Raw genomic sequence first — 23,550 nt, 5'->3', positions numbered from 1 at the left:
AAATGACATAGACAATGGCGCCCTCTGGTGGCTACATTTGAGATCAGATTTTTTTTATTAAAGCTACTTTGCAGTGTATTGAAACAATGCATTGAAATTCAGAACATAAATACAAAATATCATGTGCTACAGTAAGTAAAAAATGTACTCAAGTTATCAAAAATAGCTGCAAAATGCTTTACACAGGTACCACTTTTGACACAGAGGATTCTTACGATTCATACAGTGATTGAATATTGAAAATACATTGTACCAAATGTAAAAAACACAAGAATAATTCAGGACATACTCAACATCCAGAATCAAAACTAGATTTAAATTCTGCTCAAAGGCAAATACAAACCTTTATTCATTGATCTGAAGTGTCAATCCAGGATTAAGGTGAATTGAATCACTTTTTTTTTCAGGTCAACTGCCTTGAAAAGTGTAAGATTTTAAATAATCTCAGGAGGTCTTGTTGTAGCTTTCTCTCTGAGAATCTCTTTTACAGTGATCTTTCAGTCTGTGATAATGAAGTGCATCCTATGTCAAAACAAATGTGCTCCTTTTACCAATTTAACTTCTGTTGGTAACTCCTACACACACCTCCTGGTGCTGTTTTGCACAGAACCTACCACACAGGCATTCCCACCTGACAAAGTGCAGACTTTTGCTTCTTCATGTGTCAGAAAACAAAGCTATTTATACACACGAATAAAGAAATAAAATATATTAAAATATATTATATTGTTTAGAAAAATACAAAGAAAGGGAAGACGTATTTAGGATAAGTTTAAGTCCTCTTCCACTTCGTCGTCCTCCTTCATATTGTGGTTGTTGTCTCCTCGATTCATGGGTACGCCCTGCTCTTTCTGCAGGGCCTGCAGACTGGCTTGGCTTATATAGTACCTAACATTCTGTCCTGGCAGAAGCCTCTGGAGCTCCTCAAGTCTACTGTAGGCCTGGAAAAGAAAAATAAGAAGAGCTGAATGAATGTTTATCCAAGCTTGTTTGTTTTTAGAGTTTCAAACCTTAGATCTCGAGATGTAAACAAGAAAGCTAGAAAAAAAGATGCAAGTCACCATTTGGAAGTTGCCCAGCCGAATGTGGTGGTCCACCAGGAAACCGAATGCATCTCCGATCCTGACAGCAGGGTCCAGCTCTGGCTCCTCCAGCAGAGTTTCACATAAGCGCACTGCCTCACCAGCGTCCTCTGTGTACAACCTGCAGACAACAGACACACGTTTCAAAACTAAAGATGATGAACGACATAATCACACATTAACAAAACACTTTAAAAAGAAAACAAAGGGACTTTTAGAAAGACAATGGAGAACAAATAGAAGTCCTTTTCTTACCTGCGTGCGTGGACAAACTTCTTGATGAGGGTGACTTTATGCTGCAGGTCCGCCAGCCTTACTTCATGTTGTCCAGGGTCCTTTATTTTTGAGAGGCACTTGAACGCCTCAGTCAAAGCATCCAGAGCCTTTTCATAGTTCTGGTATTCATCAATCTCCACCTTAACAATGATCAGCAAAAGGTCACTTAATAACTGAACAATTTGAATTCATATATTTCCCTAAAGCACTCTACTAGATAACAACGTGTTTAAACCTACATGCTTAACAAATCATTGAACATGGTGTTTTTTATTAAAATATAAAGACTAATGTATTCTTTTTCATTATCAATTCATCACTAAACCATTACTAATACCTAGCAAAGGGAATATTGATGATGTGCTCTACCTGGGCACATGCTTCATAGAAGCCAGCGAGCAGGTCCGGTGCCCTGCCTTTTGTGTAGAAACCAATGATTGTCCTCAAGATCTCAGGATTTTTCTGCCAGTCCAGAGACTGGAGGTAGTTGGCAGCCATGATGAAAAGTTCCTTCTGGCGACAAACGTTGGCAAAGTACACAATCTTCTCTGTGTCGCCCGACTTGAGAAGTGCTCTCATGGCCTGTTGGAAAGAAATACAATGACGCATTTTTATGGTTTAACGCTGAAATATTAAACTTTCAGTCAGACCAGGAGTTCAAATCCTTCCCATCCAGATAACAGATCCCACATCTCAGTTTTACCTTGAGCCTGTTTCCTGCCTGTGTGTATTTCTTGGTGGCCAGGTGATAATTTCCCTGACGCATGCAGCAGTCAGCTATCTTCTCCAGCAGCGCCTTTCTGTCCTCATCAGATAGATCTTTAGAATCAATGATCGTCATCCTCTCTGCCAGCTCATCTGTGATGGTCAAGTTCTGGCTTACACACACCTCCAGGGCCTGTTGGTACTTTATTTACAGACAAATAAAGGCACACACTCTCATTAGTATGTACATATGAGCTGATCTTCCACACAGAGGTGATGTCATGTAAGAAATCACTACCTGTTTGGCTGCTACCAGTAACTCCACAGCCTTGTCATACTGGGAGTGTGTGATGAAGAAGTCAGAGCAGCGTGCGAGGAGGGCCGGGTCCGAGGTCTCATTCAGATCCTCAGCGATCTGTTGAAGTGCAGAGAACTGTTGGGTGGAAAAAGCCAACTCCAGAGCTTTGGAGACATATCCAGCCTGCATTAGAGAAGGTAGGACAAAAGCTCAGTTTAAAAATGTGATGCAATACTGCCCCCTTGTGGCCTTACATATAATGACTCAACCTGAATACAAGGGGTTCAGAAACAGCAGATACTTGAGAGACCTTGTGGTAGAGGGCGACAGCTCGATCCATATGGGTGCCTTTCTCCTCATAGTAACAGGCGGCCTCCATCATGTCTTCTGGGTTACTAAGCAGAGCCAGATTCATCAGCTGGTCATCCAAACCACTCTCCTGTTGAAGTACAAAACAAACATCAACAACACACACTGAGAAAAAATATATCATTAACTAGGGTGAGCACAAAGCACTCTTGCTCAGGAGTATTTTACTATAAATGTGGGTATTGAAAGAGATTTCATAATAGGAATGAGCAAAAAAGCTCACACAGGAGCATTTTACCTTACAAAGTCGTATGGCGTTGTTGTAGGCCTGTGCTCGTGTGTAGAAGTGGACTGCCTGTTTGATGTCATCATGGCCCTCGTAGTGTCTGGCCAGGTGGTAAGATGCTGCCCTGTCTCCTGTGTCATTGGCTATCTCAGAGGCCTGTTAGAATAAATACTATTATTATTATTATTTCTGTATGTGCATTACTGCAAAACATACCTGCAGCTCAATTATAAACAAAGTTAAATCAAAACAAGAAACAGTTATATTCAAATGAAATAAAAGCAAATATTAATAAATAAGTAAAACTGGGTTCACTGGGTTATTCTGCTTATGCAAACTAAGTCACCTTGTGAATGTTTCCCATGTAGCAGTGGACTCGAACCAAAGAGAGGTAATCCTCGGCACATTCATAGAAACGCAGTGCTGAATCCATGTCTGACTGACTCTCCAGGTACTGTGCCCACCACTTGTAGATATTCCTGGATGAATAATGGGACAGATGGTTGAACATGTATGTTTGTGTATTTATGAGATCCCATCTGATACTTCAGCCTGGTATTATTGACTCACTGATGTAGGACCATCACATATATATTGGTACCAGAGTATGTATTTTTATATAGCCTTGATATAGATACCAATACAATGCTCTCAACACTTGTTGGCCTCACTATAATAAGCTGAGGTAGTATAATAATTTAAATATCAATGGTACTTCTGCAAAATCACAAAACTGGTGCACATCTTATTTAAGCTCCATAATTCTCTATATGTCCTTCAGAATGGGTTTCAGTCTCAATGTCAGTTGGTCTATTTTATGTAAAGAGAATGAGAATCATACTTTCATCTTTAAATAAGAACGTTTTGATCATCCCAAGAAACTCTTGGCTTACTTGTCTCTCATTTTGTTGACATAGATCTCCAGAGATCCTGTGTCATCCTGGAGCATTCTGGGAACTTCAACCCTGTGTGTGTCTGAGTTCTCATAACTGAAAACATAGAAGGTTGACAATCACACTCCGTTTCCATGTGTCTCTTTGCCCACACACAGAAAGTACTAAAATTCTTCCAACACTGTGACATTGACAAGAAACGATCAGAGATTCTGTCTTACTATGCGAGGGCGAGGGCTTTGTCCCCCATAGACTCCAGGTACTTGGCGTAATTGTAGTAGGTGGTCCGCAGGTGGATGCGATCTTGGTTTTCTGCTGTTTCCAGAGCATGCTTCCACTGGCCAGAGGCCTGGTAGAAATTGTTCAGCAGGTCATGGCGTTGACAGCTCTTGTACAACTTTTCTGCATCTTTCTATTAGCGGACAGAAAAAAAGGATGATGGAAAGATAAAAGTGTGTGGAAAGTCCCGTTGTCTTTGTGTGGCACAACGCTTGAAACTAGAAGAGGATGTGTTATTTTTAGTTACAGGGTGTGGCATTATCTTTGACTTTGGTGAAAGACTTATTTCAAGAGAACAAAAGAATAATCTAGATGTTATTTTACGGTCCAGAGTGGAGGAATGGCCTTTCTATTTTTATCCTCTTGTATTTTCCTTAAAGCATCTTCTATCTTGTTTTTTTCTGCATCTTAATCTTCTCCATATGAAAATGAAAACCAAAAGAGTTGCTGATTAAATTGTGTCATGCGTCACTTCCACTTGAATGCTGAATACCTTACCAGCATGCCGAGCTGAATGGCCAACATCGCCACTTGGGCCTCTGGCTCCGGCTCAGCCTCCGCCTCTTTCAGTGCTTTTGCTGCCCTGGCATTTCCCATATTCCCCAGACACACACGTGCTACATCCAGCCGACGGGTTTTCACACACATCCGTGCCATGTTTTCCCAAACTGCTTTACTACGGAGAGAAGAGAAAGGCTTGTTTGAAAGGGGAATATGTCGCTCATTGCATTGGTATTGCATTATTTAAGAGTAATAATTATTACAGATGTTTTTAAATTATAATTCAGTCATTTTATTTCAGTTTATATTATCACAACAAGAACTTTTGGACCACAGTGACACCTTTAGGTTTCACAGCCCAGACCTGTTGTAAAGCAGAATTTGAATATTGCCTACTACTTTAATAAAATCATCCAGCACAAAAACACTAATTAAAGCACATCCATACAAGAATGTGTGCAGACCTTTAACTCAAAGGGAGAGGCCTGTTTTTCTACCTCTTCAATTCTTCCTTTTGTCTCACTGACGTAAATCAACCCTTCTCCCCCCCTTTTCTTCTGCTGCAATTCCAATTTTAAGATTCCACAGCCATCTGGTCTCTATTTGCGTCCCCTCCCTCCTCTGCTTTAGCTGATACAGATGTGAGCTGTTTATTAAAGTTCGGCAACAGGAAATACCCCAAATCTTTAGGGGCCCTACTATAAGAAACGGGGGGGGGGGGTCCAGCCAAAATCTAACTCTATATGGTCACAGAAAACCAACCCTGACAATAAAATTAAATGTTTTAAAACGCTGGGACCAATAGAGCTCGCTGCTAGGAGGGCGGCAAGATCTAGAGAGCCAGAAAAGGAAAGACAAGAGAAGGTCGGGTTTACATTTGGCCCCTCTTCCCATCCTCTTTTCCTCTCAGGAAACACATCCTGTTGCAGAGTGACTCCAGCGGCCAATATGTTTGTTGCAGACGAGAGAGAGAGGACTTCAGCAAACGCCCCCTGGGCTCCAGACAAAAGAATACACAACAGTGACGTCCAAGAGGGGGTCTTTTGGACATTCTCTCACACGAACACATACATTTAAAGTGATCCTGAAGGAGGGAGACGTCTTTATGAAGCTTGCTACAGTTGCGAACTGATGTCAGGGATTATGACGAAGAGCAACTCCCCCACATTTCAACTCTGACCTAAAGGATTTGCAGATAGTGAGCGAGGGAGAGAGAGGGTAAGACAGAAAGCAGAAGAGGGAGGTGGTTTAAAAGACTCCTAATTCCAGCCTAGCAGTCTTTGGAACAGAGAATCTTATTTCTGAGGATCTTGGTATATTTGCAGCTGGACTTCTCCAAATCTTCTGCATGTACAGAAAATTCAGCTGCAAACATAGAAGTCAGAGCAGTGCGATAAGCAGAACACTAGGAAAAGGAGAAGATAACAGGATAGGGTGATCAAGCAAGGAGCAGTCTAAGAGTCAAGCTGCAGCCAGTCAGAGCCAGTGGAATGGAACCAGGTGCCAATTGGATTAATCCCAGCGTATCCGCGGTGCTGTCTGAGGAGGAGGGCTGAGGATCTGTTGCGACTACAACTCCTGAATGAGGATGAATGGAGATGTTCTTTAGCTAAGCCTCAAGACAACACTCTGATTCCACCCCTGTGTGAGCCGGGACAACTTTCCCTCACAGCTGGAGGAGCAAGAGGTGGTGGTGGCGGAGGAGGAGGAGGTGGAGGTGGAAAGGAGCCAGGGTGCCCCAAGCACTGCTGTTGCTGCCGCCGAGGAACAAGGGTCTGAGGAGGAACACGAGGGAGGGGGAGAGGTGGCGGGTGTCAGGTGTCGCATGGCCGTGCAGAGGCTGGTGGCGGCGGCGGTGGCAGTGGCCCTGCTGTCCCTGGTCCTCAACAATGTTGCAGCCTTCACCCCCAGCTGGGTCCTGCAGGCGCTGGAGGACGGACGCAAGAGGAGCGTGGGACTATGGAGGATGTGCCCCACGGGTGGAGAAAGGAGCCGTGATGATCTCCAGACTGGGAGAAGGGGGCAGGGGACTCAGAGGCAGTGTGAGGGCCTGGGATGGGGCTCTGAGTATGCAGGATACCAAGAATCCCGCAGCACTGTCAAATGTAAGTGGTTGAGCTGGTGGCCATTCAAGCAACTAACACAAGTGAATCTCAGACTCAAGTAACATTCCAGAAATGTCAAAGTATCTGTGTCATGTACTGTACTGTGTAATGAATCATTTTCTAAAGGTGTATTCTATGTTGGCTTATACGGTGCAGGGTATCACATACTTATTTTAATTTTGAATACAAAAAAGTAAGGAAATAAAGCATAACATGTAATCAGTTTCTAGTTTGACTGATGTGCTGATTGATTGATTGGTATGTCAAAGATGTTCTTAAACAAAACTAGTACCATACCATCTTGAGTGTTTTTCTGTATCAGTGTACTTAATTTTTCTTTTCCACATAAAAAAAATCACAAGATTTCCACAGTGCATGATTTAAGTTTAAGTAAATATAAAATACTGTGTCTGTGAAAACTCAACCCCCAAGTTATAAGATTAACATAAAAAAAAGATCAGCTTGATGTGTACTTCATCCATCTATTTAATCTAACTAGTTTACACGCTATAAATCATTCTTACATTATCAATCATAAGGTGTTATTTATTTTAAAGTCAAAGGCGTCTTCTATTTTTGGGGACAAAGTCAGAGTATAAATCTTATCTCATGTTTTCAAGCAGAGTGAGTGTTGTAGTGCATGTATGAGCTTTGCTAAATTAAGCTCCATTGAGGAATTTTCATTCAAGAACAAGCCTGGGAAATGTTCCAGTGACCACCTTCAGTCAGCACAATGGGTGGTAGGATGTAGGATAAGCTAGTTCCTCCTTTATTGAGACCTCCAGTTCAGACTAAATGCATTCAGATAGCATTGCAAGAAAACTGACACAGTTCTTGTGCTGCTCCTTACAGTGCAGTTTGACATGATGCGAGCATGTAACCTGATGGCGACGGTGGCCCTGACTGCCGGTCAGCTGATCTTCCTGCTGGGCCTGATTGAGCTGCCCTTCATCACACAGGAATCTCAGTGGTGGGAGGAGGCTATTGCTGCACTCTTCCAGCTAGCCAGTGAGTATCAACGTTTGCTTGTTTGTTTGCAGCAGGAAAAAGTCTCAGAGAAAAATCTTTGACATAAAAAAGGTCTAAATTCTGTTATCCAGAGTACAGAATCACATTTCTACTTGGAAAGACAGATTTCTGATGTTGAAGGAGAAACTTTAAATTATTAAGTTAGAGAGCCAACAATGATAAGCTGATGTAACATCACTGATGTGTTATCATCTGCAAATACTGTAGGGACTTGTTGGAATAGATGCTATTTTACTACCTGTAAATCAAAATCAATGGGAAATAGGCAAGTGGATCATGGTTTGCTGAAACAAACAACAGTGTTTAGAGTTGTGTGAAAAAGTATATTACATAAATCAAAGGAACCATCAGACTAGCCAAACTCTTAAATAAATAATAAAACAGGGGAAGCCAGGAACGAGGGCTATCCTTATGAGTGAGAGTTTTAGTCATAAGAAAAAACAAACCATCCTCTAAAACCAGTACCAATTCATCACAATTAAGAGCTGGCTGCTGTGGCTTGTCACGAGTAGCCATCATGAAACATGTGTTGTGTTGCAATGTTGGTCCCAGCCGTTTGGTATCATTGTGGCAGAGCAGCCTGGAGGGGGTCTGCTCCGGGTCTAAATTTAGTCCTAGCCCAGGATCTATGGGCCTGAGCTGCAGCGAGCCAGGGAGCGACTGTCGGGCGCCAGGATATCCCTGCTCAGGAGGAGGAAATGTCTGTGACTACCTGTTATGCAAACCTCGAGCTGAAGAAGGAAAAAAGAGGGGAGGGGGAATGGACAGTTTCAACGGGGACTGTGTGTTTGTGTGCGCAATGGCAGGAGGGATTTTGTGAATGTCAGTGTGTGTGTTGGTTGATTGTGTGTTTTGGTAGAGAAATGTCCACTACAGTAGGATGAGAATTAACTCTGTCTAGATTAAATGGACTACATGTGATGTCTGTGTTCATAAAATGTGGAAGAGCAGCAGCAAAGAAAGAACCAGGGTGGAGGGCTTTTATCTGAAGACCTCTGTGGAGATTGAGAAGTATTTTCCAATATAAGACAACACCAGCCAAACCTCAGTGACCTCACCAACCCTGATTTAAAAAGACAATGGTAGAATAAAAAGACGTCACATCCCATGAATCATTATCACCAACATGTGTGGTGGACATTTATAGCTGTGGTCATTGAAGATCTAAAGGACTATGTTCATCATTGACCATATTATCAAAACAGCTTTAAATATCCCCACACGTCTCATGTCATGTGTTTCATGATCTATAAGACTGTGTTCACTGTTGTTTGGTTAAGTCACAATAGTGTCAAAAAACTATAAATAGAACACACCTTTTCCCCTGAATTCTAATTATAGAAAAGCTCTCTGGAAAAGTGGGCTAGGAAGCTGCTGAGTAATACGGTGACATGTATCCTGGGGATGTTTCTAACCCAAAAGGCAATATGTGGTTCATTCAAGTCTTCTTTGCGGTAATGTACTGGCCAATGTCGTTACTCTATATATCTTACTTTAGAACAATTCCACACAAATATTCCAATCCTTTACTAGCTCATTTCTGGGGTTAACAGTAACCATATCAGATGGTCTTGAGCAGATGAAGCTGAGTTTTCATGGAAGTGTGGTCGTTTATAGATGTTAAATTATTCATTGCTAAGGTCACAAATGATCTAATGTTTCTAATTTGAAGCATAAAAAACAATTTAAACAAAGTATACTGACAGAATAAACCTGGTAGTCCAATGATAATACAAGATGGAAAGTAATTACAAATCCTTGATAAGACATGAATGTTCATGGTAGCAATCAATACAAAATATGGGAAGATAATTTACTCAAAAAAAGAACAACCTCACAATAATGCTGGAGCAAAATTCAATTGATACCCAAGGTTTAGCATACATTGTCAGGGAACCATTTTTTTTTTTAACCAATCCATTAAGTTGATGTTGAGACAAATTGTGGATCTTCCTGTAGCTCCTTTTGAAAAGTGTAAAGTTAAGACCAAAAGTAACTTTGATTCATACTTTGGGCACCATGAAGTCCTGTTGCTTATCAGTCTGGGCCAAAGACATGGAGCAAAAACTGAGTGGGTTTCTCCTCCAACAAGACACAATGCTAGCATGGCTAATAACAATGCAAGCTACCAATATTTGAGTTTTTGATTTTACCTGCAAGTAAACCAATCATTTTTGGAGTTTTGGATTGGTTTTTGGATAAAGCCAGCAATGGGAAATTAAGCTTTAAATGAATTACTTTAGACCTCTGCAACAAAATCAGTGAATGAACGTCAGCTCTAAATGAATGGAGATATTTTTACCCATCACCCTCTTTCTCAGGAATGTTTTCATTTCCAGATGTGCCAAAATGCTCAACTATTGCAATCAGACTGTGGAATAACACTATCTGGTTCCATTCAGTGACATCTCAGCGCTGTTGCCAGGAGCAGGCTGAAAGCACTATATTGGTCATTTCAAGCTCGGAGGGATCTCTGGAATGTGTTTTCTGAATGGACACAGCCTTAATATGTCAAAGGTCATGACTGCAGGTCAAGTCCATCTGCTTTTAATTTTAAAGGTTTCCAACAGAGTGGCCCAAGTCAGAGGTCTTAATTCTGGCTCAGAAAGGAGTCTTGGTTTCTTAGTAAAAAAGGGAGTGATAAAGGATTGAGCAGGACATCCAGACAAGTTAGTCCCTCAATCAATTCTGTCCTCTATAAAAAATAAACCACCAACAGCAGCTAAATGAATTTCCAAGACCTGGCCTCAAGATAAGACGTGTTTAGATTTCTCTGCGACAGATCATGTCAAATGTTCAGCAAATATATTAACCTCGAAGCTAAGGGTGTGGAGAGTGGGGAAGGAAGGAAGGATGGAAAGAGGAAGAAGGGGAAGGAAGCTTTGAGAGATAAGTGTTTGCCAAAAAAGTGGTTCACACAGCCCACCCAGGCTGGAACCTGGACAGGAGATTATTCATTTTCTTGGGTCAGGAGCCAGAGAGGTTAAACATGAAGAGATCAAGCAAACAGTTTCATTCTTGAGTACAGGCACGCAATGATACACAAAAACAGTTATTCACATCCTCACTTAAAACAATGACAACAATATTACTGGAGAGGTAGAGAAAGGAATTCATAAGAACTACCTCATTGGAGCTGCTGCAACATCCATATATTAAAGAGTCATTTAGGCCCTAATACCTCTGTGGATGGGAAACTTCTCAGACATTTGTCTTAAACGTTTGAAATCTGGATTCTTAAAAGCATTGACTGTCGGCTTTCTCATACAGCCCTCTGATGGAAGCTTTCCACTGCAGATGAAGTCGATAAAACAAACTAAAGATCAAAGAAACAGCATGAAATCGAAAGCTGGGTCTTTCTACCTTCGCATGCAAACAGGAGTTCCTCATCGCGTGAGTTACACTGCTGTGAATCAAAGAAACCAGGAGATAAAACATCTCAAAGCCTTTTTTTCCAAGACTATATTCATCCTCTGATATTTTTAAGCTATTGAGAACTTTGATCTTAAGATCTCAGAAGTTTTTCCTTGCAGGAAACAGATTTTCAATTTCAAAGGAGCCACACAGAGCTCCTGCTGAACTGTGAAGTACAACGCTTCAGGGATGAATGTCTAAATTTGACCATGTGAGATTTAGAAAAAACACTTATGTTAGATTACCCCTTATATAAAAGTGTGGCTTTCTGAATATCTATAAAATAGTAAACTAGATTTTTTTTCTAAGAGTGCTGGAAGAACATTTCTTTTAAGTTGTGAGTTTTAAGCTACTCTGAAACTTGCAGCGTGTCTGTAATTGTAAACCTGTGTGCCGATTGGTTGGTCCACGCGGGTCCTCCATTACCGTTAGATGGATCACGATGCATTTTGTACAGACATTTAGGATACCCAGAGGAGGAATCTTACAGATTCGGGTAATCCATCAACTTTTCACAGGTTCACAATGTTTTGTTCTGAGTGATATATCTCAATAACTGTTGGTTGATTTTCATGACATTTTCCATTTCATCGTCAAGATCAATTGTAACAACTTCAGCCATTTCTCAACTTTTTGTTTTGTGCTGGAATCCAAACAAAATGTTCTTTGGTTTTGGATTTGATCAGCTTAAGCAACGGATGTTGTGTTAGTTCTAAAAACATATCTGAGATGCAGAGAAAACAATGATCTGTGTCTTAGTATTAGCATTGACATTGTGAGAGTTTCAATGTTAGGAAGGGAAGTAGAGCATTCCGACATGTTTATCAGATTAACTTATTTTGTCTCTCTGTTCTTTCGTTCAGGTTTTGTGCTTGTGATTGGACTTGTGACCTTCTACAGGATCGGGCCCTACACACATCTGTCCTACTCCTGCTACCTGGATATAGCTGCTTGCCTGCTGGCCACATTGGCTGCAGCCATGCTCATATGGAACATTTTACATCGTCGCGATGACTGTCTTGCACCTCGGGTTATAATCATCAGCCGCTCACTGGCATCGCCTTTTCACCCTCGATTAGACAATGACTATGTGGAGTCGCCATGTTGAGTCACGCCACTTAAGCAGCCAAGCAAATAGTGTTGGACATCATGAGACTCAGAAGAGAAGAGGACATACCTGTTGCTCTACAGCTGGGCCAACATGAACCTGCTATTGTAAAACGTATGACATAAACGAGATTACAGAATTAATTTGCTGCTTAGTGCACAGTTTAACTCAATGTTTGTATGAAGCAGCCCCTAAAATACACACATTTTCAAATGTGCGCAATGTTTCATTTACCTATGATGAGGTAGCTCAGTACTGAATCTGGACTCTCTGGTCTATGGAACACCCTATGAATGAAAAGATCAAGCTGGAACTTGATTTATTCTGTTAGATGGGCACTTAATGAATGGCTTCCTGTCAGATTATAAATTGGAAATTATAAATGTTTTTAAAAGTTATAACAGATTACCTCACACTTTATATATATATATATTACTATTAAAGATATATGTTATAAGTAAGAAGGTAAACTAACAAGGTAAACGTCAATGAGTCAAACTTTTAAATATGGCACTCAGATCAGGGAACATTTCAAACAGACAGTAAGAGGTGATGTTTTGATCAAATTATGCTGTGGCAATAAATACTATGGAATTAAAATGGCCTTTCAATTCATATCTGAATTAAATGTTTATTCTACTTCCTTTGAATTTCATGGTAAGAAATGTTTTGACACTGTACTGCACATGGAGATGGCATTCACATTTCAATATTTACGTTCACTGTTTATGATGCTTTCAATAGTAAACCTTGCTTGCTTCTTGTGGTACAGAATGTATACTTAAATTAATATTTTTTATAAGAAAAGTGTCATTATTAGTAGAATTATAAATGTGACCATATCATATTCAGTAAAGACCTCCAGGCTATCTGTGGGTCTCCTACATGGCCAGACATAGGGGCATTTTTAAATAATAATAATAATATATTGATTAATTCAAGACATTTTTATTCAGCAAATATACAAACAAAGATGGTTGTTTTTGTTGATGCTGTTTTCACCACAACAACAAATAGACAACATAGAACTGCATTAAAAACGATTGAAAATGTTTCTCATTAAAGGACTTCTTCTGTGATATCAAAAACTAAACGTACACTAATGAGTTAAAGGTGGATTAAAGGGATACTCCATGCTTCACCCTCAATTCTGCTCAGAGGAGTCATTTGCGGTTTTATTTAGAGACATGCAGCCAAGAGGATTAAAAAATCCAGCAATAAGTGTTTTTCCACTAATAATGTGTAACTTTTTTTGTTATCACTGGTATCTTAGTAATATTTGGTATCAGCTTCTACTTGAGGCTAGGTATTGGAATCATTATCAGAGAGAAGAAAATGCTTTTGGAACAACTCTAAGTATGGGTTTTGGACAGGGCTAAACCTTTTGTGTTTCATTTTAAAGGTTGTATGCTAAAGCTTTGAATTCAGGTTACTTTTCTATAAGAGATCTGTTACATCTCCTCAATCCAACTCCAAAAAACTCTTATCCAGAACCCTTTATCAGCCAGTTTCATAATGTCATACTTTTCATTGACAAATGGCTTACACTTGGATGGGGGTGCATGGGAGTGTCATACCACAGCCAACAAAGATGAATAAATATCCATCAGTCTCTGCTTCACCCCTGAACATTTCATCGGGTGTTGCTGAAGGAAAGGTGGAGTTTGGCTTTTAAATAGCAGATGCAGAGGCAGACAGACAGCACAAGAAGGCTTGCATTCATGCGCACAGATAACCCAGCAGCATGTCACCTAAAGTCAAGGACAACATGAATGAGAGGAAGTAGCACAGTCTGGACTGAATAAAGACATTCCAACCTGTATCTGACAGGCGGCTTTTAGTGTCAGAAGGACGGTCACACAGAGGAGGTCTGTTTAACCCGCAATTCACACATACTCCGTCACACGCCACGGTTTTGCTCCGTCGGACGGCTCGCGCCCATTCACACTGGATCTGTTTCTGCGACGTCAGCGCAGCGGAGCGCACCCAGGTCAGATCACAAGAGAACTACAAGATCCCGCGGGAATAAAGAGAAAAACACGCAAACAACATGTTGCTTTGTCTTTCTGAGGATGCATTGTTGTTAATTCGGTTCCTGTTTTGACGCAATGTTGATAAAGTGATGAAAAATATGATCGCGAGTCCGTATATTGTGTTTTATTTTGAAATTGACCGGATGCTCTGTGCGTTTCCTTGTCTGACTTCCTGTCCGGGCTGTCATATTCTGTCCAGCTTGACGCGAACTTGCAGCGTACTCCGGCGAAAATAGACTCGCTGCGTATTTGAAACGGAGCAGCGCGTGCTGTGTGAGGACAATGATTGACTAGAGTGAAAGCTAAGTACAACGTAGTGCGCGGCGCTGACCGACCGCGGTGCGCACGGAGTATGTGTGAATTGGGCTAAGTAGAGGGAATTTAAACTCTGATTTATTTCTACCTGATTTAGAGCATTCAGGTACATTTTCATGCACAAAAAATGTGTCACTTCCTGAGTAGAAATAATACAACCTAAAATACATGAACCCAAGAAATAAGTCCAGGAAAGGTACAGGTTACTGCTGCAGGAAATACATATTCCTGTGGGTGGAGATATGCGGGAATCGAACACAATACAGATCTCTTTAAAAAAACAAAATCTGTAGTAAAAATAGCCATCAATGAGGAGCTTAGTAAAGCTGTCATCATGCATAATAAACTCATTGGAACATCCGGCTGGTGGGATATGCTGTTTTCACATTTGTGTTTTTTTGTGATTTCAAATAAGCATGTTTGTACGTGCAAAAGAAACACTATAGCAGACTTCTGACGGAGTGCCATGAACCACGTTTTCAGCTGAAGATAAAATCAGATCAGATTAGATCTTTGCTGAAATCACGTATATTTCTCCAAGACACACACACACCCTCACATACAGGAACAAACACTCACATCCTTTAAGTGACCTGATTCAGTGTTTGCAAGAATGGAAAAAGGCACTCTGTTTGGTACAAAGTGGAACTGGGACCCAATTTGTGTGTGTGTCTGTGCGTGTATTTGTCTGTGTGTGTGTGTGCGTGCGTGTGTCACACTATGTTTAGAAAAGTATATCCCCTTCGAACACACTCGCACACTAACAGAAACAGTCACATTGAGGAGTTCCTTCCCTGAGCAGAGGCCCAGAAGAAGTCCTTAATCATGTCCTGTGTTTAAGATTCGATTTCTTTCACTCATAAAGACAGAAATCGGTTAATTATCCATGCTGAATAAAACATTATGGAGTGATTCACTTGTAAACAAATTGCTGAGCTAAGTCTTGTTTTTTTGGAAGTGTCACAAAGCTTCAACAAAAATGTAGAAGTTTAAAGCCTGGCTCACACTGCAGGATAATCGGGCCGATTTGAGCTCCGATTCTTCCTTCCCGACAATCTCGGGGTCTCTCCCGACTCCAGGCTGCTCGGACCCGATTATCTGTTCAGATTATCTTGTAGTGTGAGCGGTACAAAGATCCAATCTTAACATCCTCGATCTGCCCGGCGATTGTCGGGGACGCCCCGATTTATTTCAAACATGTTTGATATTTAGTATTTAAAAAATTAACAATTACATTATGAAAGGGTCCACAACACAAGTTGTGTGTGACTACAGTATAATCAATTTTTTTTTTTACTTTTCTGACCAGATCATCAGTGCAGCTGAAACTTGTATCCATATATCTATTATTGTATCAACTTTTCTATATCCTACAACAAGTTCCACTTCCTTCTCTTTGACCAGCCGCCGTCCGTTGGAGTTTTCAAATGAAACTTTATTAACAATTGTCAACGCTCCGTCCCAATTTCACTCGTACAGTGTGAGCTCTCCGGCCTTGTGAGCGGGTTGTTCAGTGTGAGCACATCAATCTCAAGGTCTGGTCGAGCGTCGTAAACGATTCAGTCGTACAGTGTAAACTCACATGCCACCTCGAATTTTATACAATCTGGGATAAATCGCACAGTGTGAGCCAGGCTTAACAGGAACAGATCTTATCAACACTTATTCTAGATTCTGTTTTTCATTCCACCTCGAGATCTATAGCTGCCAGGTAGTTTTTTTTACTCTTGATTGCATGCTGTAAGATAAGGTTGGTCTAACAGTGACAAAAGTGACAGGCGTTGCTTCTTCAACTTTATACTGCCCTTGTTGGTGACTTACCGTCATTTATCTATTTAACCAGTTCCATTGACAATATCTGACTAATTCAATAACTGGCTAATTCCTCATGCAAACTTAAAACAAGACAAAACCTCTTTTGTGCAGCACACATTGAATATTCTACAACAACCATTAAAACTCAGAGAGAAAATGTACGTAACCTGCATTTCTTTTCCTGGACATCTCATATAAATGCTTTGTCTTTCTTGCTTAGGAATAACACAAGAAAAGTATAAAAATAAACAATGTTTGTTGCCTCATTTACCTGTCAAACATTTAAATGTTAAGGTAACAGAACTATTGTGGTAGTTTCCCTCCATGTTGGCCTCAACAGTCAGAGGTGCTGAATGAGATGAGGGCTGAAATGTAGCAACAATGCATTTTTCTCAGTGTAAGTCAAGGGCAGCTCGCCCACTGCAAACCATTGTAGAGAATCCTGAGAGAAGTCAAGGCTGAAGCAACAATGCTAGTCCTTTGAACTAAAGCCCATGTGGCAAAGACTGCTGGGAGAAGATGAAGAAAAAGGGGGCTGTGCAGACAGCAAGAATGCCATCCTGCACGTTCTCTCTTTGCGAACACACTGAACCCAAACACCGGCTTGATTTGATACTGCTATCCATGTTGTATGCTGCCATCTATGCTGCTTTTGGTTACACAATCAGGATATATGGTGAGAATCAGCAAATCACACCATATATATAAAACATACTTATCTCTGAATATTTTTTGTATTTATTGAATATAGTCATCTGAACATCTTGCAGTTTTGCTATTCAGAATCCAAAGTTGTATTTTTATTTTTTTATTGTATTGTTTTACATTACTGCGCTCTTTTAACAAGAACCGGAGTTCCTCATTTTGTTTCTTTTTTATGTACCAACATCTTCTGGAATCAATCCATCTTGAATGTAATGACAGGAAAAATGTAAGAGCTTACCTCTTGATGAGCTTGATTGATTTGAAGGCTTCGTCCATATCGCCGATTGTCAGGTAGAAGCTGAAGTTAAGCATGGCATCACGGGTGGCCTTCTCACAGTTCTCCAGGCCCACAAAGTCTCTGAGAGCACGCCTGGACACCATGTGGGGAGAGTGGGCCGCTGTCCCTCTTGATGGCTGTGTCAGGTGTGGAGGTGCTGATGTTGTGGCTGACACCTCTGTTAAACTTTGATCTCTCTCGCCGGGCTGTGGAGGAGAATGATCAATTTAAGTCAAGTAAATCGAACAAGCAAAATTCTTGGGAAAACATGGGAGAGCAGGTAAGAGGTAGAGCAAACCAAGCAACAAGAATAGCAAGACTTAAACAAGGTGGATGGGAATGGACACAGCCATTTACACACAAAATATTCCAGGGATGCACTTGTGCTGCTCGTTCACTAAATGTGTATTATTTATGTCAGCACAAGGCATGCACAACCACAGCTGTTGGAATCTGGGAGTACAGAACACTGAAGCTTCCTGACTGTAGGGGGCAGACACTTACTTCTGGTCGAAAGTCACCCCCCCTCCGAAATAAAAGCTGGGGTGTGTGACACCAAACACAGAGTCAAACATAAGAATTGTGATGGGTGGAAACAAAAACACAAAGATTATGTTTAAGAAAATTCAAGGCAGCCTTCAACTGTACAGAAAGAAACCTCAAATGCTGTATGAGAAACCCCCCACTGAAGAGACAACACAAAGGTAGAACAGGGTGTTCCCCATCCTCACCTTGCAGCTGAAATAATAGTAGGGGACGTCCAGAGCAAGGAGGGCCTGCAGGCCTGGTGGTTTGAGGTAGTAGTCCTGAAGGAGGAGCCCATGCTCCTGTGTACAGAAGAGGGTCACTACCGACACGTCCATCTAAGCAGAAGAAAGGAAACACTTTAAACAACTTTTTTCCCTTTTTCAGCAAGACAGTTTTGGCACTGGAAGTCACAGGTGAGTCCAAACAATAAGCAAATAGCTGCTGAACAGAACAATCTCAATGTTAAGAAGAAGTCTTTACCGTGTCCAAGAAACTAGTTGATGAGGATTCAGAGCTGATCGGCACAGTCTCACACACAAAAAGACGAGGTTCACTCTCATCCCAGAAGTGAGACACAGGGCAGCGACTGCTGAGCTCTGTCATCTGAAACTGCTGCCTGAAACACACAGCAGGCATTCTTCACAGTTAGAGAAGTAGAGGAGAGAGTTATATTCGGGCAGTTTAAAAAAAGATGATATTTGTTACCTTTCACTTTCTTCTGGTTGTGAGATACCACTGGGTGGTCTGCCGATGAAGAAATCAAAATGTGTCACAGTGTCCATCTCAACGTCATAGAAGTACACTTTGTGATCAGGCCGTCCATTCACCTGAGAAGAAGAGTTACAAGAAGATTACTCCAGACTAGAGGAAAGAAGCGCATTTTATGGTACTGAAAAAACGCGTTCAATGCTTTTGTTTTCTATCACATAATATAGTATCATGTTTTAAGAGAGGAGAGTGCAATATTGTTTATTCACCTGAGAGATTAGGATGCTGATTTGGCTGCCGTTCGCGTTACATTTGACCGACCTCAGAGCACCCAGATTGGAAATCTGCTCAGCTAGGTTCTTAGCATTGCAGTGTGCCTTGGCATCTCTACAAACACATGCAGTGGCCAAAAAGTTACTTTGAACAGCCAGTAACAAATACCTCCAATACATGAAAGTAAACTAGCATTCCTTCACACTACTGTTTTACATAGAGCGAGTGACACCAACTTGACCCTTATACCTTCGTGAGAGGTCAAAGACTCTGATGTGTGCAGTGTCTGTGCCTACCACCAGGTAAGACTGACACACACTGAGTATCACAGGATTACCCTCTGCCTTGGAAAAGGTCAGCAGTTGCTTTACGGTACCCTAAATGAAAGAAAGGTTAAAAAAAAAAAAACATGTTTCAACAACACTCATTTGTGCAAAGGTTTTCCTGTCTCTGTGCTTTGATAGTAGCTTCCAGGCTGGGATGACAAACCTGTGGTGTGCGAATCTGGACTCTGTTGGGTTCCACAGTGTAGAGGTTCTCACCATGTGCAGCTACTACAGGGGAATCACAAGGGAAGGATCCTGATAAATCAACAAGAGGGAAGATAGAGAAGGACAGATGGGTTAGAAAAGCACAAGTTTACAAAATGATCGAGGAGAATGAAATCACTGTAGTTTTTCAAATATCACATGTGTACAAGGTAGTCAGGTCTGATCAGTGGGCTCTTATTGGTGCACCTGTATTATGAAGAGATGTTCCTGAAAGCTCGTACACAGTCACCTGCTTGCCACTCCAGACGGTCACTGAATCCTGTTGATATGACAACACACATCCAAAAACTATGATTTTAACTTCAGCTGTTACTCGTTCAACATACCTTATCCCTTCTTAGCTTGATACTAACCTTGGTAACACACACTCCCTTGATGTGTCTGTCAGACTGGAGAGCCAGATGCACTCCTGCAGGGAATTGGATGATGCTGAGCTGGGTCGGAGTGAGCTGCACTGCTGCCACCTGTTGGCTGAAGTGAGCCGACATCACATGCTCACACAGGATCAGCACTGTGTTTGAGTTGTTGGCTGCCAGCAAATTCTGGCTCGAGCCCCACTGAAATTGAAGAATGTTGTTTTAGTTTCCTTCATCATTTCACATAACTAGCTTGTACCGTTCTAATAAACTATACCTGTAGATGTGTGACATTTCCCTCTACTTCTGTGGGTGTCTGTAGCTTCCACTGGGCCTTGGGATCAGCTCTGCTGCTGTCTGGCTGCACCACCATCCTCCATATTGCTATACGCCCATTGGTAGTACCAGCAGCCAAGATTTCTGCAGAGTTTGTAACATTGAAGAAAAGTAATAAGACTTAAAATGTTGGCAATCAAGACTTTTTATAATGTGTTATTAGTCTACTCAAGGCTTTAGATTACACAAATGTAGTGTGAAAACCAGACACAATATTTTATATTGTTAAAAGTACAAGAAAAATATTTGTAGCTACCTTTTCCTGCACAGTATGAAACACAGTTGATCATCTCTCCTCTCTCAAATCCAAGAGTCTCGTCAAGAGCCAGAACATAGTTGTCATCTCGTTCCAGGTCCCACAACCTAAAGATTTAAGTGACAAATATTCCTGTTTATAATGGGGCTGTATAAAATGTGTGTGAACAATTTGTTTGTACACTGACCTGATAACAAGTTCTCCTGTAGCTGTGACGAGGAGGCCATTCTCTGTCCAGACAATGTCTACGTTCTGACCAGTCCGGCTACTCAACTTAACCTGTCATACAAAAAATATTTTCACAATTCAAACTAACTTTTAGTTCAAATTGACCTTAAAATCTGACCGGAAATAAATTGTATCTTGGATGATTGTAGTCTACCTTCATTAATTCCTGGGCTCCCCCCTCAGGTCCAAGAGTGTACTGTGATAACATCATGGTCTCTGTGATTACAGCAAGCGCCTCTCTTTTCTCAAGGTAGAAAAGCTTCTTAATTGAACCCTCCAAACTGAGAAGTGTATTTGTCTTACAATGTTCATCCACACAGTGGACTTTACCTGTAATATATTCAAGTTACATAATGTTTCAGATTTTAAAGGTGATATATCTATAGCCACAAAATGGTCTTATTTTGCAGATATCTTATAGGATTGTTATTGATATGAGAATATATAATAATAAATAATACATTCATTATGATTGTCAGAGCTCCCCTTTCTTGAAAAAGGGTTGGTTAAAACTCCTTTCAGACATTTTTTTTTATAAATTCAAGTGGTACTATATCGCCAAAGTGGGCTTACTGATTTTTCTAGTTTGAACAAAAACACACAAAAAAAACGATTACCTCCGAAAACAAAAAGGTGTGCTCTTACCATCTGCAGTGCTGACATAGAATGCAAGTCCCTCCTGTGGGCCCATCTTGAGAGGTGCTCCCTTCCAGCTGAACATGTCCAGAGCACTCTCATCTCCACTCACAGATGCCCGGGCTAGCTTTGCCACATCGCTGTAGCATAAGTCAGATCATATGATTAGCAAACACTCTTTAGATCAAAACAGCTTGATGATATCCATTTTTTTCCAATAGTATCTCACTGAAGACACTTTAAAAGATGAAGCATTTCTTCTTGTTAACTTACTCTCCAGGTGAAGCTGGTCTGAAGATGCAGCAAGTTAGAGGTTTGTTGTATTCATGTTTTACAAGATGGTTTCCCTGAAGTCTCCCTCGAGCATCCACTTTCCACACTGCTAGAGCTCCAGTCTGTCATTAAATAATTACATTTAATTGATGTGGTTTAATGTGATGAATCTGATGTTTAAATTGTTTCAGAATGTAACTGTTCACACATTCAATCCATTTTATGTCTTGATTACCCTATTAAGATATGTGACAAATGTTCAACAAGCCTTGGTCCCAGTAGTAGATGCTATGCTATGAATGTATCAGGGTCATGTGCATATGTGCAAGGAAATACAGTCCATGCAACGCACTCACATGATCACCAGTTACCAAGCGGCTGCCAGAGCTACTCCACTCCAGCAGAGTGATGAAGTCTGTGTGTGTGCTGGGAAGGACTGTTTGATCTCCAGAGGGGTGCGTCAGCAGAACCACCTCTCCGTTCTCCCAGCCGAGTGCCAACACTGGTTTTGTGGGATGCCAGCGCAGCACTGTGGGCAGGTAAGGACGCTCTAAATGGCAGCTCTCCACATACTCTCCCTGAAAATGGACAGCAATGAAATATCCAAAGTTCAAAAGTATGCTGTGATTGATAATATGTTCACACAGTGGATATTACTAATATATTAAGTGTTTTTCTTTATGTGTCAGTGTTTACCTGTTGCAGGTAGAAGTCTATGTGACCTCCAGTGGCGGGGCTGCTTGAAGCCACAGCCAGTAAAGGAAGAGCAGTGTGCCAGGTCAATTGAGAGGGCACTCCACTGCTTTCAGGGGCATCAATACGGTGGTCAAAATACACCGCCATGTCCCCACTGATCCCCTCTACAAAAAGAAGAAGAGAGTAACATGACATGAAAGTAAACGTTAGGTTGAACCTAATTTATTATACATGATTATTATACATTTTTTAAATTGCAAATTACATTTTAGAGCCCCCAATACAGATAACTGACTGTATGGCTATTTCGTGTTGTAAAACTTGGAAATCACTTATCAACTCCTTGAACGTGCCCTCAAATAGCATTCAGTGTTTATCTTTCTATTATTTCACTTTCCATACACACTAGTCAGCTACGCTACTGTCCTGCCTGCCATGGATACATAATGAAGACTAAAATAAGTTAATGGTTAGTTATTCTACGTAGAACTATGCACGACAATAAAAGTTGTAGTATTATGTAACAATTATTAAGTTAGCTTTAGCCGCTAACATTGGCTAAGCTACCCTAGTTTTGCTAGCCATAGTTAGCATACATTGCTGGCCCTCGCTACCGTCAAATGAAGTTAGCATTTTTGTTAAATAGTCAGAGGACCAACCTCACTGTATTTTCCGTTTGGGAAATGCTTTCTTAGTTGTTCAATCCCGAAGTTAATAGATATAACGACCGTAACGTTCAGTGTTGTAGTGTAGCCTCCAGTGACTGAAAAGCGTCTCTCACAGTTGCCCCTGACAACCTCGAGGCTGGACAGGGGGAGGAGTAACGGAAAAATACGAGCACAACCCGAGTTGTTATCGAAGCTGCTGTTACATTGGAAGCAACATTTATTACGGTCAATGTTTTTCCTTTTTAAAGGGATTTCAAAAGAAAACACCAATAGGTCGTTGTAACGTTTACCAAACGTTGGTATTCAGCAGAAATTCAGAAGCTAGCAGTACACTTAATAAATCTATATAGTTTCACACCAACATCACAATCTCTGATTTGTTTATTTTGGATACATGTGCAGTTTTATCAAAGGATAAATGTGTGTAATAGATGTGTTTGATTCAAATCCATTAATCTACACAGAATGGCTCAACGTTTTGTAGCTGAGTAGAGACCTGAAATCATTAGGTGGATAAGGTCTGGAACAATAGCACAAAAGTGTCATTAAAAAAGTCTATTTTATCGATAATCTAATGTGACCAAATAAAGTCCCATCCAAATGAAAACTAT

At 40.9% G+C, this 23,550-nt stretch overlaps 2 protein-coding genes across 3 annotated transcripts; one reads left to right on the top strand and one right to left on the bottom strand.

Annotated features, from left to right (window-relative positions):
- Positions 1-25: 25 nt before the first annotated feature.
- ift140 (intraflagellar transport 140 homolog (Chlamydomonas)) lies at positions 26-23,084 on the bottom strand. 2 transcript variants are annotated; one of them, XM_065949483.1, is made up of 31 exons: positions 22,931-23,084; positions 22,272-22,435; positions 21,932-22,153; positions 21,576-21,697; positions 21,312-21,442; positions 20,821-20,996; positions 20,626-20,717; positions 20,439-20,545; positions 20,124-20,266; positions 19,844-20,047; positions 19,677-19,749; positions 19,429-19,520; positions 19,189-19,316; positions 18,936-19,053; positions 18,664-18,785; positions 18,439-18,574; positions 18,162-18,293; positions 17,935-17,970; positions 17,392-17,636; positions 4,627-4,804; positions 4,071-4,261; positions 3,850-3,945; positions 3,303-3,435; positions 2,969-3,112; positions 2,672-2,800; positions 2,362-2,544; positions 2,062-2,265; positions 1,728-1,940; positions 1,338-1,498; positions 1,062-1,203; positions 26-941 (listed from the first exon to the last, which is right to left on the bottom strand). In XM_065949483.1, the coding sequence occupies exons 2-31, from the start codon at positions 22,416-22,418 to the stop codon at positions 762-764; spliced, it is 4,380 nt and encodes a 1,459-aa protein (XP_065805555.1). In that variant the 5' UTR covers positions 22,419-22,435; positions 22,931-23,084; the 3' UTR covers positions 26-761. The 2 variants fall into 2 exon arrangements, with proteins under 2 accessions (XP_065805555.1, XP_020493281.2); XM_020637625.3 differs by lacking the exon at positions 17,935-17,970 and having other exon boundaries at positions 22,931-23,082.
- Positions 5,546-13,433, top strand: tmem204 (transmembrane protein 204). The gene is made up of 3 exons (XM_020637626.3): positions 5,546-6,734; positions 7,587-7,742; positions 12,041-13,433. Exons 1-3 carry the CDS (start codon positions 6,455-6,457, stop codon positions 12,283-12,285), a joined length of 681 nt encoding a protein of 226 aa, XP_020493282.1. The 5' UTR covers positions 5,546-6,454; the 3' UTR covers positions 12,286-13,433.
- Positions 23,085-23,550: the final 466 nt, after the last annotated feature.

This window comes from Labrus bergylta, chromosome 21 (assembly GCF_963930695.1).
Source record: "Labrus bergylta chromosome 21, fLabBer1.1, whole genome shotgun sequence".
In the NCBI taxonomy this organism is placed as follows: domain Eukaryota; kingdom Metazoa; phylum Chordata; class Actinopteri; order Labriformes; family Labridae; genus Labrus; species Labrus bergylta.
The sequence above is the reverse complement of the archived record's forward strand: the minus strand, read 5'-3'. Positions and strand labels throughout refer to the sequence as shown.

Bases quoted from the DNA above. Each gene is read 5' to 3' on its own strand.
- tmem204 (XM_020637626.3), top strand. From the start codon at position 6,455: ATGGCCGTGCAGAGGCTGGTGGCGGCGGCGGTGGCAGTGGCCCTGCTG. The intron at 6,735-7,586 runs GTAAGTGGTTGA...TGCTCCTTACAG, and splicing joins ATCCCGCAGCACTGTCAAAT to TGCAGTTTGACATGATGCGA. The intron at 7,743-12,040 runs GTGAGTATCAAC...TCTTTCGTTCAG, and splicing joins TGCACTCTTCCAGCTAGCCA to GTTTTGTGCTTGTGATTGGA.
- ift140 (XM_065949483.1), bottom strand. From the start codon at position 22,418: ATGGCGGTGTATTTTGACCACCGTATTGATGCCCCTGAAAGCAGTGGA. The intron at 1,499-1,727 runs GTAGAGCACATC...ATCATTGTTAAG, and splicing joins TCTATGAAGCATGTGCCCAG to GTGGAGATTGATGAATACCA. The intron at 942-1,061 runs GTGACTTGCATC...TTTCTTTTCCAG, and splicing joins GGCTGGGCAACTTCCAAATG to GCCTACAGTAGACTTGAGGA.